At 35.4% G+C, this 22129-nt stretch overlaps 1 protein-coding gene across 2 annotated transcripts in view; it reads right to left on the bottom strand.

Moving 5' to 3' along the window:
* The window catches only part of phf14 (PHD finger protein 14), a 120398-nt gene that overhangs the window by 30579 nt on the left and 67690 nt on the right, over window positions 1-22129 (bottom strand). The window contains exons 15-17 of one of the 2 annotated variants that reach the window (XM_051136952.1): window positions 20018-20074; window positions 19707-19828; window positions 17500-19044 (exon numbers count right to left, since the gene is read on the bottom strand). In XM_051136952.1, coding sequence (XP_050992909.1) covers window positions 19038-19044; window positions 19707-19828; window positions 20018-20074 — 186 coding nt within the window. In that variant the 3' untranslated portion in view covers window positions 17500-19037. Of the gene's footprint in view, window positions 1-17499; window positions 19045-19706; window positions 19829-20017; window positions 20075-22129 lie in introns of those variants that run through there. The other variant, XM_051136951.1, reaches the window with a different exon arrangement.

Below are 22129 nucleotides of genomic sequence, written 5' to 3'. Positions count from 1 at the left end.
TACAGAAAGATTCCCAGAATTTTGCTCATATCCCATTATACCTTGCAATAACGGCTGCCTTTCACTCTTTAGTAGAATAGTTAACGAGAACAAATTCCCTTCTGTTTTATTATTTTGTCCATAAAAGATCTGTTAAATGAGCCAGACAGCTAACATGAACTGGTCTCGCATGAAACTGTACGAAGCATTTTGGGTTTTAAAGGAGAAGTCCACTTCCAAAACAAAGATTCATATATAATGTACTCACCCCCTTGTCATCCAAGATGCTCATGTCTTTCTTTCTTCAGTTGAAAAGAAATTACATTTTTGTCCCAAATGCAGGTGTAAATGATCCCAGCCAAGAAAGAAGAGTCTTATCTAGCGTAACGATCGGTTATTTTAATAAAAATAATACAATTTATATACTTTTTAACGCCAACCGCTCATCTGGACGTTTTTTTTCCGGTTCATGTCGAAAAACTCCCATCTCATGTTCTCCCTCAACTTTGAAATTGTCCTCCATCGCTGTTTTACCTTTTTTGTTAAGGGTGTTTGATCTTCTTTGCATGTTCACTTTGCAAAGACTGGGTCGGAACTTCTGCAGCGATGTAGGATGATTTTGAAATGATTTTTAAAGTTGAGGGAGAAAATACGTTTGGAGTTTTTCAACATACCCTAACTGTCTTGAGTCAGAATACACAAAGTTCAGGAAGAGAAAGGCAAGACAAATGTTTGAGATTAAAAAGTATTTCAATTGTATTTTTTTAATGAAAATAACTGATCGTTTCACTAGATAAGACCCTTCTTCCTCGGCTGGGATCGTTTACAACCGTATTTGGGATCGTTTGAAGCCGCATTTAAACTGCATTTTGGAAGTTCAAAATTGGGGCACCATATCAGTCCATTATACGGAGAAAAATGCAGAAATGTTTCCCTCAAAAAACATAATTTCTTTACGACTGAAGAAAGAAAGACATGAACATCTTGGATGACAAGGGGGTGAGTACATTATATGTGAATCTTTGTTTTGGAAGTGGACTTCTCCTTTAAGCATTGTACAGCTAATATTTTTATCTAATGATCTATTCTAATCTAGATCAACTAGCATTTTTCTTCCTATTTAAAGGAATATTTCAAAACACGCATTAGTGGCCTAATGTTGATTGTTGATTTTTTTTTTATATAAAAAAAAAAAAAATTCAGCAAGCAAAAATAACTTGAGGAACTTGCAATGACGTAAATGGGGATGATTTACATTGTGAAGGTCAAAGGGATAGTTCACCCAAAAATTAAAATTCTGTTATTAATTACTCACCCTCATGTCTTTACAAACCCATAAGACCTTTGTTCATCTTTGAAACATAAATTAATATATTTTTGATGAATCTGAAATTATATAATTTATAATTATCAGAGTACTCAACTAATCATCAGAATAATCGACCGGTTACTCAAGTACCAAAATAATCGTTAGTTACAGCTCTACTTCGCTCATCTTCGAAACACAAATTAATATATTTTTGATGAATCCGAAATTATATAATTTATAATGATCTGATTACTTGATTAATCATCAGAATAATCTGCCGATTACTCGATTACCAAAATAATTGTTAGTTAGAGCCCTACTTTGTTCATATTCAAAACACGAATATATTTTTGATAAATCTGAAATTATATCATTTATAATGATCTGATTACTTGATTAATCATCAGAATAATCGGCTGATTACTCAATTACCAAAATAATCGTTAGTTACATCCCTACTTCATTCATCTTCTAAACAAATAAATATATTTTTGATAAATCTGAAATTATATCATTTATTATTCTAATTATCTGATTACTCGATTAATCATCAGAATAACTGACAAATTACTCGAGTACCAAAATAATCATTACTTACAGCCCTACTTCTTTCATCTTTGAAACACAAATTAAGATATTTTTGATATATATGTATATTTCTGAACCTACATAGCAATGCAACTACCACATTCAAGACCCAGAAAGGTAGTAAGAACATTCCTAAAATAGCCCATGTGATATCAGTGGTTCAAACTTAATTTTATGAAGCTACAAGATAATTTTTGTGCGCAAAGAAAAAAAACAAGTTTATTCAACAATCTCTTCTGTATCAGTCTTCGACACACATTCACAAGAGTATCATGAAGCATGTGTCAAGTAGAAATTCATTTTAGTGCTTATAAACTGTACATCACAAATGCTGCCATCATGCTTAACTTGAATTGAACCCGGAATAATTCTTTAAAGAAAATCATTATAGCAGCACAAGTAACAATTATCCTGAAAGTTCAATTTACTGCAATATTATCAAGGTGAAAAAACAAACATAAGACAGACAATGAAATCAAAGAGCGAGATGACATCTACAATTACAAACGTAACCTCAAGTGCACATTCTTTTGTCTGAACAGATTTGACGACAGGTTACGAGTGCAAACACACACAGTGGCGCACTCCAGCACAAACACACACATATATATAGAGAGGCTGAGCAGGCATATCTGCACAGAAAAGGGGAATTTAAATCACCTCCAGGCTTCCTCGTGAAAAGAAGACAAATGACCAGGAGTGCATGTGTGCTGCGCTAATGAGCACGCAGCTATTGTTGCACACAGTTGCCGATTGATTTCATATGAATCCCTCGCTCGGGCAAATAAAGAAAGAGTGAGAGACTCCTCTCGCTTCCTGCGGGGGGAAAGTTTAGGACCTGCGGCAGCCACGGGAGGCTTGTGTTTTATTAGCAGAGCGCGCCCCGATTCGCCATTTACTTCTTTAATTACTTTGCCTTAATGAACCTTTTGTAGCGTTTGTTGTGTATCACAGTTTAACATCTTTGAATTAAAACACTGCTCAGTGATGCAGACCCAAGCAGACAGACGGGATGATGATTATGCTTAATTGGAATTCAAATTGACAATGGCCAATCATCATAGGCGGTTCAACGGAAAGTAACCTTTCAAAATTTATATATTTATATATATATAATTTATATATATATATACTTTTAATTTCTCTTTCAGTGCAGTGGAATAAAGAAGTAAAGTAATATGTCTTTCTAATGACTATTGAACAAATCTACTTTATTTATATACTATAGAGTATAATGTCACTTCACTGTGTTTCAGTGTCAGTGTATGCTGCTACATTTTAGGTTGACATCTTGTTCCAGTGGGAAACTGTTTGACAGTGGGTCTCAAGTGGAGGGTCGTAACCTGAAATTCAATTGCAGTTCTTTTCTGATGGGCTCAAGAACAGCAGGCACACAGCAATGCTAAAGTAATAAAATGCAATTAATCATATAATCACTTACAGTTTAACAACATTTATAGGCTTAGAGAAATGGAAATTCCAACAAACTTATTTAAAATAAAATGAACTTCCTATTCATCAGTGTGTCCTGAAACAAAATGTATCCTGTTTGCAACATTGATAATAATAAGAAATGTTTCTTAAGGCAGCAAATCAACATTATTCTGAAGATAATGCGACACTGAAGACTTAAGCAATGATGCTGAAAATTCAGTTTTGCAATCAGAAATAAATTTTTAATTACACTACCAGTCAAAAGTTTTTGAACAGTAAGATTTTTAATGTTTTTTTTCCTTCTGCTCACCAAGCCCTCATTTATTTGATCCAAAGTACAGCAAAAACTATTTAAAATAACTGTTTTCTTTTTCAATATATTTTAAAATGTCATTTATTCCTGTGATTTTAAAGCTGAATTTTTAGCATCATTGCTCCAGTCACATGATCCTTCAGAAATCATTCTACTATTCTGATTTGCTGCTCAAAAAACATTTATTATTATTATTATTAAGGAAAACAGCTAAGCAGATTTTTTTCAGGTTTCTTTGATGAACAAAGTTCAGAAGAACAGCATTTATATCAAATTTGACTCTTTTGTAACATTGTAAATGTCTTTATCATCACTTTTGATTAATTTAAAGCATCCTTGCTAAATAAAAGTATTAATATCTATAATTTCTTTGTATTCATCAAAGAATCCTGAAAAAAATGTACTCAACTGTTTTAAATATTGATAATAATAATTATTCAGCATATCAGAATGATTTCTGAAGGATCATGTGACACTGAAGACTGGAATAATGATGCTGAAAATTCAGCTTTGATCACAGGAATAAATTACATTTCAAAATAGATTCAAATAGAAAGCAGCTATTTTAAATTAAAAAAAAAGTTTTTTTTTTGTTTTTTGTTTTTTTTTACTGTTTTTGCCTTACTCTGGATCAAATAAATGCAGGCTTTGTGAGCAGAAGAGTCTTCTTAAAAATAAAAAATAAATAAAAAATCTTTTGACTGTTGGTAAAAAGTTGTTTTAAAATGCAATATTTCACAATATTAATGTTTCTGATCAAATAAATGCAGCCTTGGTGAGCATTAGACACTAATTTCAGCTATTTGATGTACGATTTATCTAATTTATGGAGCTTTATCTAGGTTTGATTTAATCTAGTACAAAATTTACATATAGCCAACCTTATATTTATATGTACATATTGATATAATATTCATTATTTAGCTACTGCATCTTACACTTACATTACAGCTTGACCTATCCTGATAAAGGTGACAATATCAAAACCATCCTATTTAAATAAAATGCTCAGCAAGAAGGTGGAAACATTGACTAACACTTTTAGTGGAAACCATGGAAAAAAAAATACAATGCTAAAAACATAAAATACTGCACTGTTAAATGCCAGTTATTTTAAATTGTACGAATGTTTCACAATATAACAGTTTCTGATCAAATAAATGCAGCCTTGGTGGGCATGAGCAACTTTCAAAATAAATAAATAAAACCGTATTATACTAATACTGTGTTGGGTTGCCACCCAATATATGCCACTAAATATAAAATCTGCAGCAAAGCCAGTTGAGGATGGATATGCTCTCATAATAGAAAGTCAGCATGATTGTTCTTCAACAGGGTAGTGATCAAACCCCATATTGTACTTCTGAAAGAAAGACTTGTGCTCTACTAACAACAAAGCACCGCTCCACCAACACAATGTGAGAAGTTTCTGAAGAGTTTCTGCGCCGTCAGGTGACGCGCCATCCCCGTTTCTGCAACACGCAGGCGCCAGCTTCTATCTGCTCCGTGCACTGCCCTTCTGGACCCCGTCACAAAGTCCTTGATGTTATCAAAGCAATTTGTGTCCGCTTTAATCATTGGGAAAATTGAGCTGCTCGTTTCTCTCCTCCCCTCCAACTCTCTCCTCCGATCTCGGACGGAATCCAATCACTCATAAGAGAGTCTATTGATTGATGTAATCTTATTGGGATGTGAGGTGAGGGGAAAAACACGATTGATTGCTTTTGTCTGTGACACATGTTGCTCTCGGCTAGCGATGCGTATCCTCTTTCATCTACTGTTTAATCTCTAAGAGGAGTTCTTAGAGACCCCCCGGCACGCTCAGCCTCCCTCCCCCCGTCGTCTCGCTGGTTTCTCGGTGCAGGGTGAAAGCCCGGTGGCTCTGTTGCTTGATCTCTTCTCATCCTACCACTTAGAACTCTATTTCAGCCCGGCGCTCCTTTTAAAGGCTGATCCGGTCAGCCAGGTTCAGGGCAGGGGCCTTCGTCTACACAGCCCGCTGATTGGAGAGATAACGCATGACAACTTCGTTTAATCAAAGCATGTTTTAATACCATAATGCACGACTCTAAATCTCCCCGGATAAAGCAAAGAGGATATATTTAAGTTAAATTGGCTCCCGACTGCAGTTTTACGGATCGTTATTACTGCAATCATCTTGCATTTTAAAGAGACACAGGCAATCACCAACATCTGAATAATTCTTGGAACATTTAGGCCCGATTGGAAATTTCAAGAAGAGATAGCAAAGGGGCACAACAGAAAAATCACTCTGGAGATTAATATCAGTTATTAAATGATAATGTGGCCTTGTTTGAGAGGATCAGAATAAGTTGATCGGTCCTGAATTACAGACATTCAAACAAAAGATTGAATAAAAGGAGGACAAAATACAAATTATTAAACATATACAGAGTCTAAAACAGAATAGATGTTCCTATTTATTATTTGAAGGAATGAACTAACAAATTTACACAGATGTATAGAAGTTAAAGGAGAAGTCCACTTCCAGAACAACAATTTACAGATAATGTACTTACTCCCTTGTCATCCAAGATGTTCGTGTCTTTCTTTTTTCAGTCGCAAAGTCGTAATGTTTTTTGAGGAAAACATTTCTCCATATAATGGACTGCTATGGTGCCCCGATTTTGAACTTGCAAAATGCAGTTTAAACGCAGCTTCAAATGATCCCAAATACGGTTGTAAACAATCCCAGCCGGGGAAGAAGGGTCTTGTCAAACGGTCATCTTGTCTTGCTCTCCCTGAACTCTGTGTATTCTGGCTCAAGACAGTTAGGGTCAACTTCAAAATCATCCTATATCACCGTTTTACCTTTTTTGTTAAGTGTGTTTGATCTTCTTTGCATGTTCACTTTGCAAAAACTGGGTCGGTACTTCTGCAGCGATGTAGGGTGATTTTGAAACGATTTTTGAAGTTGAGGGAGAAAATACATTTGGAGTTTTTCGACATACACTAACTGTCTTGATCGTTTGAAGCTGCATTTAAACTGCATTTTGGAAGTTCAAACTCGGGGCACCATAGCAGTCCATTATATAGAAAAAAAAACCTAAAATGTTTTCCTCAAAAAACACAATTTCTTTACAACTGAAGAAAGAAAGATATAAACATCTTGGATGACAAGGGGTGAGTACATTATCTGTAAATTGTTGTTCTGGAAGTGGACTTCTCCTTTAAAGCCACAGTATGTAATTTTCGCCACTAGAGGGTTCATATTCAAAACAAACATAGAATCGTAGTTTGATGATGCTGTGATTGAGTTGTCATCTTAATCCCCACAGCCGATGCAATCCGAGGGCCTTAGGCAGAAATCATGTTCATGGATGAGCTAATGTATTAAAGACTTATTAACATCACTGCAGTATGAAGCACATGGCTCGAAAGCGGTGGAGCTTTTATTAAGCCACAGTCGCGTACTTCCGGTCATGCGTTTGTGGGGTAAAGCAGCACTGTTTTATCATACTAGATACATTTGAGTGTGTTGAAAGCTTTGTTTTAATGCTACTCTGTGCATTCATCACTTATCTAAACAAAGCAAATCAAGTGTCTTTGGTGTTTTCATGTTTTCTACAAAATGAAATCAGAAGTCGAGGGCACTGACAGGGGACGCAATTACACGGTTGTTTACACTAGTTGAATTGCTTGTTTCTCTGGATTTAAACATTTTATAAAACATTTGGAGTAATGTAAGTACACAAGTAAACAAAAAAAAGTTAAACCACCCACTGTTCTTTAGAAAAATCCTTCAGGTCCCACAATTCTTTTGGTTTTTCAGCATTTTTGTGAATTTAAGCCCTTTTAAACAATGACTGTGTGATTTTACGATCCATCCAGGAAAACTGAGGGACTCAAATGCAACTATTACAGAAGGTTCAAACGCTTACTGATGCTCCACAAGGAAAAAAACAATGCATTAAGAGCCAGGGGTGTACATTTGTCTTATTTTGCTTAAATATATATATTTTTTCCATATTCAGAAGCCCTTCAAAAGCTACAAAAGATACTTACACGTTTCCCAGAAGACAAAATAAGTTACATTTACCCTGATCTTCAAATTCAAAAAGTTTTCACCCACCAACTCTTAATGCATTGTTTTTCCTTCTAGAGCATCAGTGAGCGTCAGTTGCATATGAGTCCCTCAGCTCTACTCTTTGAAAAGATGGATCTCAAAATCATACAGTCATTGTTGGAAAGGGTTCAAATACACAAAAATGCTGAAAAACCACAGAATTTGTGGGACCTGAAGGATGTTTAGGAAGAAACAGCAGGCAGTTTAACTGTTCAGGACAAACAAGGGACTCGTGAACAACTATCACTAAACAAAAAAAAAAAAAGCTGAGCATCATTCAGGTAACAACACAGTATTAAGAATCATGTGTATGTAAACTTTTGAATGGGGCCATTTTTATAAATTCAACCCTTGTAAACATCTTTTATGTGAAAATGGTTATTCAAGTCAGCACTAAATAAAAAATAACATGCATTTTGTATGATCCCTCTTATGTTGGTAAAGTAGTTAACATTTTGCAGATTCTACAGGGTGTATGTAAACTTTTGACCTCAACCGTACTACCATTCAAAAGTTAGGTGTCAGTAAGATTCAATTTTATTTGTTTATTTAAGCAAGAATGCATTAAAATAATCAAAAGTGATGATAAAGTATGATTTCTAAAAGATTATGTGAGGGATCAGGATTAAATTCTATATTTAAAAATACATTTTAAAATATATTCAAATAGAAAAGGGTTATTTTACATTTTAATATTTTATAATATTATTATTTTACTATATTTAAAAAAAAAAAAAAAAAAAAAAAAAAAAAAAAAGGAAAAATCATTTAAACATTTTTGAACTGTAGTGTATACTGTACAAAAGTAACATGTACAATGGTAGAATAAAAACAATAGGGCAACAACCTAAAAGAGCCCACCTTTGACTTCGATATTCTGGTCCCTAGATATGATTTAGGTCATTTCGTCAGTATCTATGGGATTTTTTTTTTTTTTCATCATCCTTTAGTTGGAAGTCTGATTGCATAGAAAAGCAATAGCACACCCTCTATAACAAGCTGCATGATTTCAGATATCACGTCCGCACAAATGATGCTGGATGCACATCTCAGGGGTTTGTTCAAAAGTACGAAGCTTTCCTTTAAACACTGTGAGGATCTAACAGCATGTCATTCGAGGACATCCAGAACTAGTTGAAAAACAAAGTACAAACAAGCGACAAACAAGAATCGTTGCACTACTCCTGATAAGCTACTGCTAAAACACTCTTTAATACCAAAATAAAGACAGGATTACTTCCTAAATGTTTGAACATTGTAATTAAAGGTTTTAAGTTAAGGGATTAATCTGCATGGTAATTTTAACTGGCCCTTTTGTGGATTAACTTCCTGCGAGCGAGAGCAATTTCCACAGTGACCCCACGAAAACGCTTGGGTGGCAGAAACGCAAATCTCTTGAACAATAGCGATGCGTTTAATAGTAGCTATGGACGCTTGCACACCAAAACACCAAGTAAACCTCAAGACGTCTAAAAAGCTGCTTTGTCTTGTCCATGCAGGCCAGAAGATTGCATATTATAATTTTGATTGAGCGATAAATTAACTTGGATTTCTCTCGGATCCGAAGTGTTACTGCATACACAATGCAACTCTTTCACTACTCTCACCCATGTGGACGGTATAAACGCAGCAAATTTATCACTTGGGTCCAGCGCAATTACTTGGGGAGCCACCACGTGACAGGGATCAATATGGCACAAGACGCTCGGCCATTGACTGCCAGCCATGACAAAGTGCCCCCGTGGCTTTTTGTGAATCCCTTCTATTGAGGGAGCAGATTATCAGCCTTTGTGAGCCTCCTCCTTTTTGATTTACTGTTGAGGTGGGAATGGTATTATTAAGAGGCCTTTGTTTTACAAGGAGGAGAGGCAATGAATGGGCTTATGGCTGAAGCTGCAGCGGCTGGCCGATGCACTGACAAAGTAACTCCTCTTTATTATCTCATTACCACACGGCTCACTCATTCATTTAGTCTCGTACTCAAAGCCAGGGCGGCCGTCGGGGATGCTAACTTTAAGCGGCACCAGCCACCTGAGGGACGCAGTGTGTTTCGCCGTGTAGACAGTAGGGGGCCATGATGTGCTAACTTTTACACAGTATTGCCTGGCGGAAGGTCAGTTTGGTGGTTTGAATGATGCTGGTTAAGGTTAAAAGAAACATTCCAGGTATGGTGCTAGTTAAGCTCAGCAGCACATGTGGTATGATGTTGATTCTCCAAAACCCAGCTTACAGTGAGGTACTTGCAAAGAAAGTGCATTGGGGCAATCTGTAAACATTAAAATACTCAGTTTTAATAGCATAGCCACAAGATGCAAGATGATTTTACTGTGTAAAAATGCTTAACTAATCTTTTCTGTGTAAAGTTATATGGATGCACATAAATTCATAGATACCTACTTGCTCAAAATTTGGCTTTCCTTGCAGTAGTAGCTCTAATATCAAGGCCTAAATCTGATATATTTGCAAAGGTCCTCGAGGCTATGGAATACGGTGGCTGAGAATATTGTGAGAAGAAATCCAAAATGCTTATAACCTGCATTTTGCATTAATTCAGTCATGTTTGACAATCACTAAAGAATCATTAAACAGAAGTGTGTAAACACACTTCTTGCATTATAAATTTATTTTCATTAAACTTCATTAAAACACTAAACAGCGAAAGTCTGGAAATGCAAATATTTTTCCATAGGAAAAAAATGAGAACAGTATTATAGCCCAAATAATATCAGGTTTATACACATTTTCCATTTCAAAATTCCATAATACTCCACACTCAAATTTTCAAACCTCTCAGTAGATTTTTAGGACATATTTTACATAAATGGTTCATATTATAGCATTACTTTCAGATTTTTATACAGTACAGTCATGTGTAAATATTTTTACTTTCTCTGTTTTTTTTTTTTTCTTGAAGTGACAACATACAGAGCCTCTAAAATAAATGAATAAAATAATAATAATAATAATAATAGTAATAAAAATTAGATACATTTTTTTGCATGCACACAAGAAACTTTTTTGCGCCCTTGAGAAACTATTCACATGCGCATGTTTTTTTTTTTTTTGTTGTTGTTGCTTTTATTTTTGTGTGTGTGGTGGCTGAGAATATTGTGAGAAGAACTCCAAAATGCTTTTGCATTATGAAAAAGTGCAATTTGATTTCATTCAGTCGTGTTTGATGATTACTAAAGAATCATTAAACAGCTGCTGTGAAAACACATTTCTTGTATGATAAATTTATTTTCATTACACTTTATTAAAAAAAACTAAACAGCAAACGTCTGGAAAGGCAAATATTTTTCTATACTCTGCTTTCTTTGTTCCATACTTTTCCAGACCTGGAAATCACTTAAACCAAATTCCTTACTTTTCCAAACCACGTAGGAACCCTGTAATATGAAAATTTTAACATAAAAATGAATGTAATTGCTTTTATAAAATTATAAAATTCACATTTCTGCTTTTAGATCCTCCAAAATCCGGCCCTATTTACATCGATTTTAATTACCTTACATGCACCTTAATTTTTGCCTCTTTTTCAGGGAGACGGAGGTCAAATCAGCCTTTTTTTTTTGTTTTTTTGGTAACACATGTTCTTGACTGACCTTTTATTAAACTCAGAATATTCATGAGTTTTTTTAACAATTATTTTGGTAATCGAGTAATCCATCTATTATTCTGACAATTAATTGAGTATTCGGTTAATTCTAATACATTTTTTGGGTAGTAAAAATAGACCCAAGCGAACAATAGCCTTTAAAATCACTTAAACTACATATAATAAAGTATAATAAAGTATCAAAAGCAAGCAATAATATGGTTTTATTATACAAAACTGTTAAAATACATAATGTATTATGAACAACAGAGCTAATGTACATTACATTGTGTATAATGTACAATATCTGCTGAGAGTCACTTCATGAGCATTTGACCGTTCCTTTTTTAGGAAAACTAGCGTTATATCATATACACACAGAAATGTAAAAGTAGACACGGCAACCCGTCAAAATAAAAGTCCAGTTTAACTTGAAGACATTGTGCCACTTTACTAAACTACTATTACTACTACAACTAATATGAAACAAACATTATTTTTTAGGGTATAATCAACACAACATTTCTTCCATGTTTTAATTTTAATAGTAAATTCCCCTTTGTTTGCCAAAAAAAAAAAAAAATTGCTTAATTTTCAATAATTAAAAGATAAATGAAATGAATGTTTTATGCCTTCATTTGATAACCAGAACATTTTAAATACACAACACAGAATTTCTGAGAGTAAAAAAACCTTTCATAAGGCCATTTTAAGAATAAATTTGAATAAATTAAGTATGCAATCAAATAATTAGACATGCTAAAAAAAACAAAATTTGATAACAATAAAACATATGGTGAGAAAAAATAAAACATTTCATAAGGCCCTAACCATGTCATTTTTATTAAACCTTTATTAAATTGATGTGACGTATATGTTTCATGATTTTAATTAATTAGACATGCTCTTTGATCAATAAAATGTAATTTAACCATTAAAAAGAAGTTGAGAAAAATTAAAATGAGAAAAACGGAATCCAGAAAAAACGGAATTGGGGAAAAAATAAAACGGATTTCATAGGGCACTATATTAAACCCACAATATTCCTTTACAGCATTCAAATGGCATTAATTCTGGATTTGGAAGGGAAGTTTGGCTGTTTTTACCACAGCATCCTACGGCACCTCAGCTCTGGATCAATTCCAGGCAGTCTGCTTTGGCAGCAACGCAGTTCACCGGCTTCTACCATGCTTTTGCTAATTAGTTAGGCACCTCCGGGCTGCGCAAGTCATCTAGCAAACGCACAAAGAGGGGGAGGCGCTCGATCTTGAAGACCAGCAGTGCACAAACACACTGCAGTGAACTGGCCAGGATAAAAGACGCTGTAGAAGCTGTAGCGTAATAGATTTTAGCTGCTTGGCCACTCTTCCCACACTCTGCAGCCCTGCCGCTCGGGTTTTCTGTTTTAATAGTGGTGGGGAGTGCAAAAGGGAAAAAAAAAAAAAAAAAAAAAAAAGAGGTGAAGTCAGCAAAAACAAAATGCCGCCATTAAATCATCTCCCTGAATCCCGTGTCAGGTCTGTAATAGGAAAGGCGCTCATCATCGGAAAGGTTACTGCTCTTCCAGAACATCCTCCTCCCTCCTTTTTCTGCTCGCCGGGTTCTCGTCCCGCCGGGCCCCTCGTACCAGACCACTGGACTGAGTATGAGGAATTGGGGTGCTCCGGTTTTGGTCATGCCAAAGTGATTCCATCTTTTCAGTCCACAATAAGAGGCTCAGAGCTTTGGTGGGCCCGGGCCACAGAGATGCAGCTTGTTCCCGCCGCCGTCGCCACTGTTGTATAAGCACAAATGCTATTCGCTTTACCAGCAGACACACTGGGCTTTTTGTTATGCCGCTAACTAGATTTTCCCATGAAAGCCTCTCTCCTCTCTCCCTTCCTCTCGCTCTTTGTAGAGCTGGGCTTGGCACGGGGAAGAGAGACGGCTGGTGGAAAAGAGGGAGAGAGACAGGAAGAGTGCGCCGAGTGCGAGCAGATGAGATGTGCTAAACGGAAAAACGGCGATAAAGAGGAGGAAAAACATCAGGAGAAAACAGCAGGAGAGAGAGCATTACACTAACTGAGATGTGTTACAGCCACCTTATGTCTGCCGTGGCTCTTTTTCATTTACGATCAAGGCTATGGACCATTCAAAGTCTGTTCACTGACTGGCTTTGTATGCATATTGCATACAAAAAGGCAAAAGCAGACTGAAATTGACTGTTCTAATTGGCGGCTGACCAAAAGGGGTTTCTGAAGGCTGATATAATATATTAGAGAGCAGAATTAACGATATTAAGCTGGGCCATCACACAATTTAAAGTATATAGCATGCACAATATTGTAACATGCTTCTCTGCATTTCGTCTCTGCTCTAATTTGCTCCCAGATACAGCTTTTTAATTAACCTGGCATTGTACAAAATGAGTATTGTTGGCTCTGTGATTGTAAGTTGCTTTGGATAAAAGCATCTGCTAAATGCATGCATGTAAATAAATAAATAACTGTTATACATTTGTATTACATTTTTATTAAAAAATTAGATAATAGCAGAACCTGTTCAGTAATGCTACGTTTTTTCTTTTTCTTTTAAACTGAAATTGTTAAAAACACTAATTAAAACTGAAGTAAACTGTGAACTCTGGTAAGTCTGTGCTTCCAAAACTAATTAGCAATTAGCCAAACAGAAAAACTTATTGGGTGGTATCTTAAAAAATAAATAAATAAATAAATAAATAACAATAATAATTAAACATTAATACAATAACTGTTTTATGTAATATTTACTGAAATAATTAGAAATTATCATCAATATGAAGATTGGCAAGTCAAACAGGAAAACTTATCAGCTGGTACCTTAAGTAAATAAATAAATAAATAAATAATAAATAAATGTTTTACATAATATTTACTAAAATAATTTGAAATTATTATTATGAACATTTATTTAAGAAACAGAAATAAATTCAGATAACAGCAAAACCTGTTCTGTAATCCTAGTTTTCAGAACCTTAAATTGTTAAAAAAAAATAAAATAAGTAATTTACTAAAATAATTAGCCAAACAGGAAAACTTATCAGCTGGTAGCTTTAATAAGTAAGTAAATAAATAAATAAATACATATTAATAAAATAAATGTTTTACATAATATTTACTAAAATAATTTGAAATTATTATTGTGAAAACCAATACATTTTCATAAAAATAGATATATATATGTAAAATATAAATTCAGATAATAGCAGAAACTTTTCTGTATTTATTTATTTATTTATTTATTTAGAAACTAAAATTGTTAAAAACACAAATTAAAATGGAAGTAAACTGTGAAGTCTGTTAAGTCTGTGCCTCCAATACTAATTAGCCAAACAGGAAAACTTATTGGCTGGTACCTTGAAATAAAATAAAATAAAATAAAATAAAATAAAATAAAATAAAATAAAATAAAATAAAATAAAATAAAATAAATGTTGTAAATAAACATAATATTTACTGAAAGAAAAAAAAAAAATAAAAAAATATATATATTTAGCCAAAATAATTAGCCAAACAGAAAAACTTACCAGCTGATACCTTAAAAAAAAAAAAAAAAAATAAAAATAAAATAAATAAAATAAAAAAAAATAAAATAAAATAAAATAAAATAAAATAAAATAAAACAAAATAAAATAAATGTTTTACATAATGTTTACTAAAATAATTTGAAAAAGATTTAACAGCATGGTGACTTTAAACATCTAAGTGGGCAGTTTTGGTCAGAATAAGCTGCAGAGTGGACCAGACTTGATGCCAATGATAGCTGGCAGAACCAGAGTGAGATCCTCTAGTGTGAAACAACAGACAACCTGCACAATCCATTAGCCGGACCAACTGAGACACATTCATCATGGTGGCAATAAGGTGAAAAAGTCAAAAGTTTATTAAGGCTTGCATGATGCGACGCCTTTGTTCTAAGACCACACTCGCGCAAAATGACGCATGGTAACAAAATCACTGCATATACACAGGACACAAACACTCACGAATGCAACGCCATAATTTTAGCTCAAGTCACATTAACACATTAACTATGGGGAATACCTAAGTAATAAATTACCATGTCCGATATTTACATTAAATAAATACATCAAGTAAAAAAAAAAAAAAAAAAAAAAAAAAAAATCAAGTACAAATAAACTTTTCAATTCCAAAACATTTGGAACAAAAAAACTGCAGCATGGCTTACGCCAAAAGAAACATAAGAAGAGCTCAATACTTCGCTAAACTGACATCACATGACTTAACAGGCGACCTGTAATCTAAAAGGCTCCATCTTGCAGCATTATCTCAGCAAAGCAGATGCAGTATGTGCCCCGACAAACACTTACACACACAGTATGCTGTGAGCTAGCTAAGACAGCTGTAGAAGACAGAGATAAAGCTGTGGCTGAAGATACAGTGGGGTGAGAGGTTAAAGGGCAGCTCAAGCCATCCAGAGAGGGAAAGATGTGTAAATCCCATGGAAGGAAGTGTTGTGTCTGGTCCAGTGAGAGTAAGCAGTTTGAGAAAGCATGAAGCTGTTCCCAGTGGTATAAAGGCAGAAGCCACAGGATACTGTCAAAGTGGGAACTTTGGGCCTCACGTTACCTGTCAGCCATCCAGCTAGGAATTAGGTAGCTACACTGTCAATAGTGCAATACACTGGGATACAAGGGATGCAGGGTTTGGGAACGAAGCAATTTTCAGTGTTAGGATTTCTTTTTGCCATTACAAAGCATAAAACAGGATGACTGTCGAAGCAGATGCAAGCCAAAATACCAATACAGCCTACGTTCACAATTACTGTAACTTCAGAGTTTTAGCACTGTATGACTCCACTGTTGGGCGAATCTCCTGTCAAGAACATTTGCAGGCCACATTTCACTCCAAATATCAGGAAAACAGGAAATTATTTCAGCAAAATAATAAAGCATATTGATTATATGTATGTATAGAGAGAGAGAGAAAGAGAGAGAGAGAGAGAGCGATGATAATTTCAGGAGAATTTGGCACATTATTTAAATTATTTAACAATGCAAAAAAAAAAAAAAAAAAAAATTCAACTGTAAAGCATTTATATATCAAAGTATATCAAGTAAAAAAAAAGCAAAAAGAAAAGTATTGTAAGAAAGTACACTGTATGCATACTGTATCACAATAATGGTTTATCATATTTGAATTAAAATAAGCAAACACAATACAAATGTAAAAAAAATAAAAAAATAAAAAATAAAGAAAATGGTCAAAAGGCATAATGGTAATAATATTTGGAATGGAAAATGTGCTTAAATATAATAAAAGTCAAAATTAAGAAAAAAAAAAAAAGTACTGTAAGAAAGTAAAACTATTGTATTGCATACTGTATCACTGTAATATTTAATAATCAAATGAGAATTAAAATAAATACATATATAATAAAAAAATTACAAAAATACAAAAAAAATGTCCAAAAAGCATTATGGTAATAAGAATCGGAATGGAAACGTCCTTAAATATTATAAAAGTAATGTCCGAATAAGTTGACGTCAGAAGTTTACAAAATTTTGCAGAATTTGCAAAATGTTAAAAGATGTTTACATACAGTCCACAATAGAAAATAGTAGTTAAATTTATAAAAATTACCCTGTTCAAAAGTTTACATACACTTGAGTCATAATGATCCACAGCTGATTTTTTTGTTTGTTTGTTTAGTGATAGTTGTTCATGAGTCCCTTGTTTGTCCTAAACAGTTAAACTGAAAAATCATTCAGGTCCCACAAATTCTCTAGTTTTTCGGCATTTTTGTGTGTTTGATCCCTTTCCAACAATGACTGTATGATTTTGAGATCCATCTTTGCACACTGATGACAACTGAGGGACTCATATGCAACTATTACAAAAGGTTCAAACACTCACTAACGCTTCAGAAGGAAACACATTGCATTAAGAGCCGGGGGGTGAAAACACTTCGAATTTGAAGATCAGGGTAAATGTAACTTAGTTTGTCTTCTGGGAAACATTTAACTATGTTCTGTAGCCTCTGAAGGGCAGTACTAAACAAAAAAAATCTTTATTCTGTTCAAAAGTTTTCATCCTTGGCTCTTAATGCATCGTTTTTCCTTTTCGAGCATCAGTGAGCATTTGAACCTTCTGTAATAGTTGCATATGAGTCCCTCAGTTGTCCTCAGTGGGAAAAGATGGATCTCAAAATCATACAATCATTGTTGGAAAGGGTTCAAATACACAAAAATGCTGAAAAACCAAAGAATTTGTGGGGACCTGAAGAACAGCAGGCAGTTTAACTGTTCAGGACAAACAAGGGACTCATGAACAACTATCACTAAACAAACAGGGTCATTTTTATAAATTTAACTACTATTTTCTCTTGTGTACTATATGTAAACATATTCTATGTGAAATATCTTATTCAGGTAAATAAAAAACAGCATACATTTTGTATGATCACTCTTATTTTGGTAAAATAATTAACATTTTGTCGATTCTGCAAGGTGTATGTAAACTTTTGACTTCAACTTTATAAAAAAAAAAGTACTGTAAGAAAGTTGTATTGCATACTGTATCACAATAATGGTTTATCAAATGAAAATGAAAATAAGCAAATGTATAATACAAATGTAAAAAAACACAAGAAAATGACCAAAAAGAATTATGGCAGTAAGATTTGGGAATGTCAAAATATTAACAAAAGCACAGTGATAAAGTTACATCTATTGTACTGCACACTGTATCTCAAAAACAGTTTATCAAATGAGAATTAACGTAAATAAATATATAAAAAAATGTTTTAAAAAAAAGGCAAAAAAGCATTATGGTAATAAGATTCGGGATGGAAATGTGCGTAAATATCATAAAAGAAATGTCAAAATATGAAAATGGTGAAACACACCCGGATATGTTTTTGTGAGATTCGCCCTATCACTGATATGCTACTAAAGAAAGAACCATAAGTTTAAGTACTGATATTATCATATTGAGCTATTACGCTACAGCAACTAGTAAAAAATGTAAACATTAAAAAAAATAAAAAGAAGATGCTACTGATTCTAACTTCTATCATCTAATCATTGTTAACTATACAATTCACACATCACAGGCAAAATAGAGCAGAGTCAAGAAAAAAAAAGCATTAAAAGCATTCTTAATAAAAAGCAAGACAGAAGACACAATTAGCTTTCAGAAGCACATTTGACTCAATCAACACAGCTGATCGAGTGAGGTGTGTGCTGTTTTACAGCCAATGTAAAAGAGACAGAGAAAAAGTCCAGAAGGCCCAAACAGGAAGGCCAGATGAGAGCAAATCGCTTGCAAAGATGGTGAAGCGGCCCAGAATCTGGCTTAATCCACAGAGCAAAAGGCCCAAAACCAGCATGTATTCCACAAAAGAACGACGCTATGGATGAGCACGTGCCTCCAAACTGGCTAACTGAGTATTCTGTCCATATAAAGTCCGTTTATAGTGTCCAATGAGGGTTGATCTCCCCCTCCCAGTGCAAACTGAATCAATTTAATGTTAGTCCACATACGGAAAATTTTCGCCGGACCGTCGTTTAACCATGATCAAGTCTGTCAAGGGACGGTCGAAGGGGACGGTCGAAGGTGGCGGTCGGAGGCGGCCATCTGCGACTCCTCCCCGACCCCAACGCCGCTCTTCAAACGAGTTAATTTCCCTCTCTCCCTCCCTGTCTCTCTCTCATCTGTCCTTTTCTAGGGGAGGAAGTGGTGCCCGGCTCTCACAACCTGTTCAATGCAAAGATAGAAAGAGTCAGGGCAACACACCTCACACCACAGCCGAGGCCAAACAGCTGCTAACCCGAACTAGCCGCTTTGCATGACGGTAAAACATTGCATATCTTCTACTCCGCGATTTGAAGTACTTGTAACCAGACAGGCCACTTTCCAATTATCCAAAAACAGCTTTGTGTCAAATCGAAGTGGTGACTGTTTGGCACTTCTATTATGTGAGTGTCAATTAAAAGTCTCTTAGTCATGCTTGCATATATTTTAGCAAAACATAACGAGGTTACGGCATTGAAAAGCATGACGAGGAGGTGTTAAAGAAAGGAAAAAGACAGGATAATTGATCTGGATCTGACGGTTACGTTAAAATAATCCTGTTCGGAGCAACCGCAACCTCATACCGGAGGCCAAGTGGTGACAGTAAATCAGACAGCTCATTACTGCCAAACCAAGTGAGCAAATACATGTGGCAGCCAAATAGAGAAGGCCCTGTGGAGCCCGTGCTGCCTCCCACTCACACATGCATGGCAGAGTCCTTATAATGAAGCCTGAACTTTAATCACGAGGCAAATAAACCCCCACCTCCCCCTCCCCCAGCAGATCAAACACGCTCTCACGCACGCAGATGCTTCGGAGACGCGCGTCGCGCGAGCTTTACCCACCTCACTAGGTTTTCGTTGTCGCCGGGGCCCTTGCAGGTGGTGCACTCGGTCCGCGTGTCATCGGCTTTGGGCTTTTTCTGCAGAGTCGACTGCCTCTGTCTGCGCTCCCGCGGCGACGGTTCCTATGGAAACGCAAGCTATTAGAGGCGACCGCCGTGTGTGTTTGAATGAAGCTGGTGAGTGGAGAGGGCTGAGATTGCTGTGTAAACATACACAAGCTGTCTTCCTTCATCACGCTCTCTAAATATTAGAGGTAGATGAGGGAGATAGACAGTCTTAAAGGAGTGTGGTGTGAGGAAAGGAAAGCTCACCTCAATCTTCTCCTCCTCGCAGATGGACGTTCGCTTCCTCTTCTGGCCTCTGGTTCTCTGGACAAAGGGAAAATGGGATTCGGTCAAAAGAAACAGAACACTGAACTTTTCAGAAGAACAATGACACATTTCTAATGTCAGATTACTGTATTTAAGATTATTCAAATGAACATTGGAATTAAATGATTAACGTTTGGGTTAAGGATTCTTGTTGAATGGGGTATTTAAAATAATTATTTCAAATGGATTCTCACTTAAACTCCCACTGAGAAACAATCTACAAAAAAGGAGAACTAATGAAAAAAATGACAAAAAGTCCTAAAGTACAAAAAAACATGCTAAGTCACTAGTTCAGAATGGACAAATCAGCTTTAAAGGTCCACTGAAGTGCTTTGCAGCATTATTCTATGTGGTGACGTCATTTCAACTGAAACAGGAAGACAAGGCGGGACATATCAAGCAGTCCGCACCTTTTTTTAAAAATAGCCAATAGCATTTTGCTCGGGCCAGAGCCGTTGAGCTTCGTATGTGACAGCGTATGGCAGCCACAATCTCTTTAGTATGACTATAAAATACAGCACTCTGTCTTGAATTTAACTGGGTCTGATATGTTTTGTGGTCTGCGCCAACTTGAGCATATGATCCGCTCCATGTTATTGTATCTCTGGACCGGAGCAGACTGTGCGCACTGCGGAAAGTAAATTTTCGCTGTCTGAATCATTCCTTATCCCCTATATAGTGCCACTCACAATACAGAAAACACAAATTCTTTGAACAAATGACCAATTTCAGCTGCAGCTGCAGGTTCAGCGTCTGTTTATAGTGTAGGGGACAGAATGCTTCAGATTAGAAAGAGCATTTGACTGGACAGAAAGTTTGATGAGAAGCTGAAGTGCAGTGTGATGTCATCAAAATCGATGATTCATATTGCCGGAAGTTAGAGACAGTAGGTAGGGCTGCACGATAAATCGGAATAAAATCGCAATCGCGATTAATCAAAAGCTGCGATTATCATGCGTATCTTTCAGTGAAGCACAGTTCTGTGATCAGCAGTAAATCTCCATCCGAAGGCCAGAGGGCGCTCTCACGCAGAAACTCCAAATACGCCCGAAGAAGGCACTCAGGAACTCACAATCGCTGCAGCTGAATAAACACAAGATTTAACTGCTTTCATTGATTCAACGTGACTAATAAACACGCGACTACAACAATGTATGATTTATGTGAGTTCTTTCTAATCATAGTTGTCCTTATAATACAGTATATAATAATACAATGCCTTCATCACTGCTCAGAATTCTATGAATACTATTCGTGCCTTATTCTGTGTAAAAAGCCACATCTCATAAAAGGATTTAATTCAAACGCTCAAATCATGTTATGAAGTGAGTTTGGAGTAAAATTCATGTTATTAAATGTGGTATTTTCACTTGCTTTCAGATGTAGCAGCATTTCTACATAGAGCCGTATTTCACTGAGAAGCTACGCAAACAGCTGTTATTGTCGTGAACAATTATTTTCAATTTCATAATTACACGATTTAACCATCTGCGATAATGAACACAATATAGCGTAGCTTTTCAGTGAACTACAGTTCTGTGTACTAAATGTTGCTCCATCTAAAAGCACTTGCTGGAGATTTACTACTGATTACACAACCGGCTTTACTGAAAAAAATGTGCATGACAATCGCCTTCGATTAATTGTGCAGCCCTAACGGTAAGTTTTAAGTTGCAAGTTTTGAATAAAGTTTGTAAATGCAAATGTTGTCATTGTTTTGGAGCACACTAGATTAAAGATAACCTTAATGGGGCAATCGGATGCCCATTTTCCACAAGTTGATATAATTCTTTAGAGTCTTTTAATTAAAAGTCTATAACATGCTTTGGTTAAAATTGCTCAATGGCAGTGTAAAAAACTCTGTTGCATGTTCCTTTAAATGCTAATGAGCTCTGCTCATCCCGTCCCTCTCTTCTGTGGGGTGACGAGCCATAATGTTAACTTTAGTCCCTAAAACCCTCACTTTTTCTGTCGGTAAAACTGCACCATGAATGATTTGCGTGAACTTAAGACACATTTAGGCAGATCGGGGATCAGCAAATTCCCTTTAAA

This window comes from Labeo rohita, chromosome 19 (genome assembly GCF_022985175.1).
Source record: "Labeo rohita strain BAU-BD-2019 chromosome 19, IGBB_LRoh.1.0, whole genome shotgun sequence".
In the NCBI taxonomy this organism is placed as follows: domain Eukaryota; kingdom Metazoa; phylum Chordata; class Actinopteri; order Cypriniformes; family Cyprinidae; genus Labeo; species Labeo rohita.
This window is presented reverse-complemented; position numbering and strand designations above follow the sequence as displayed.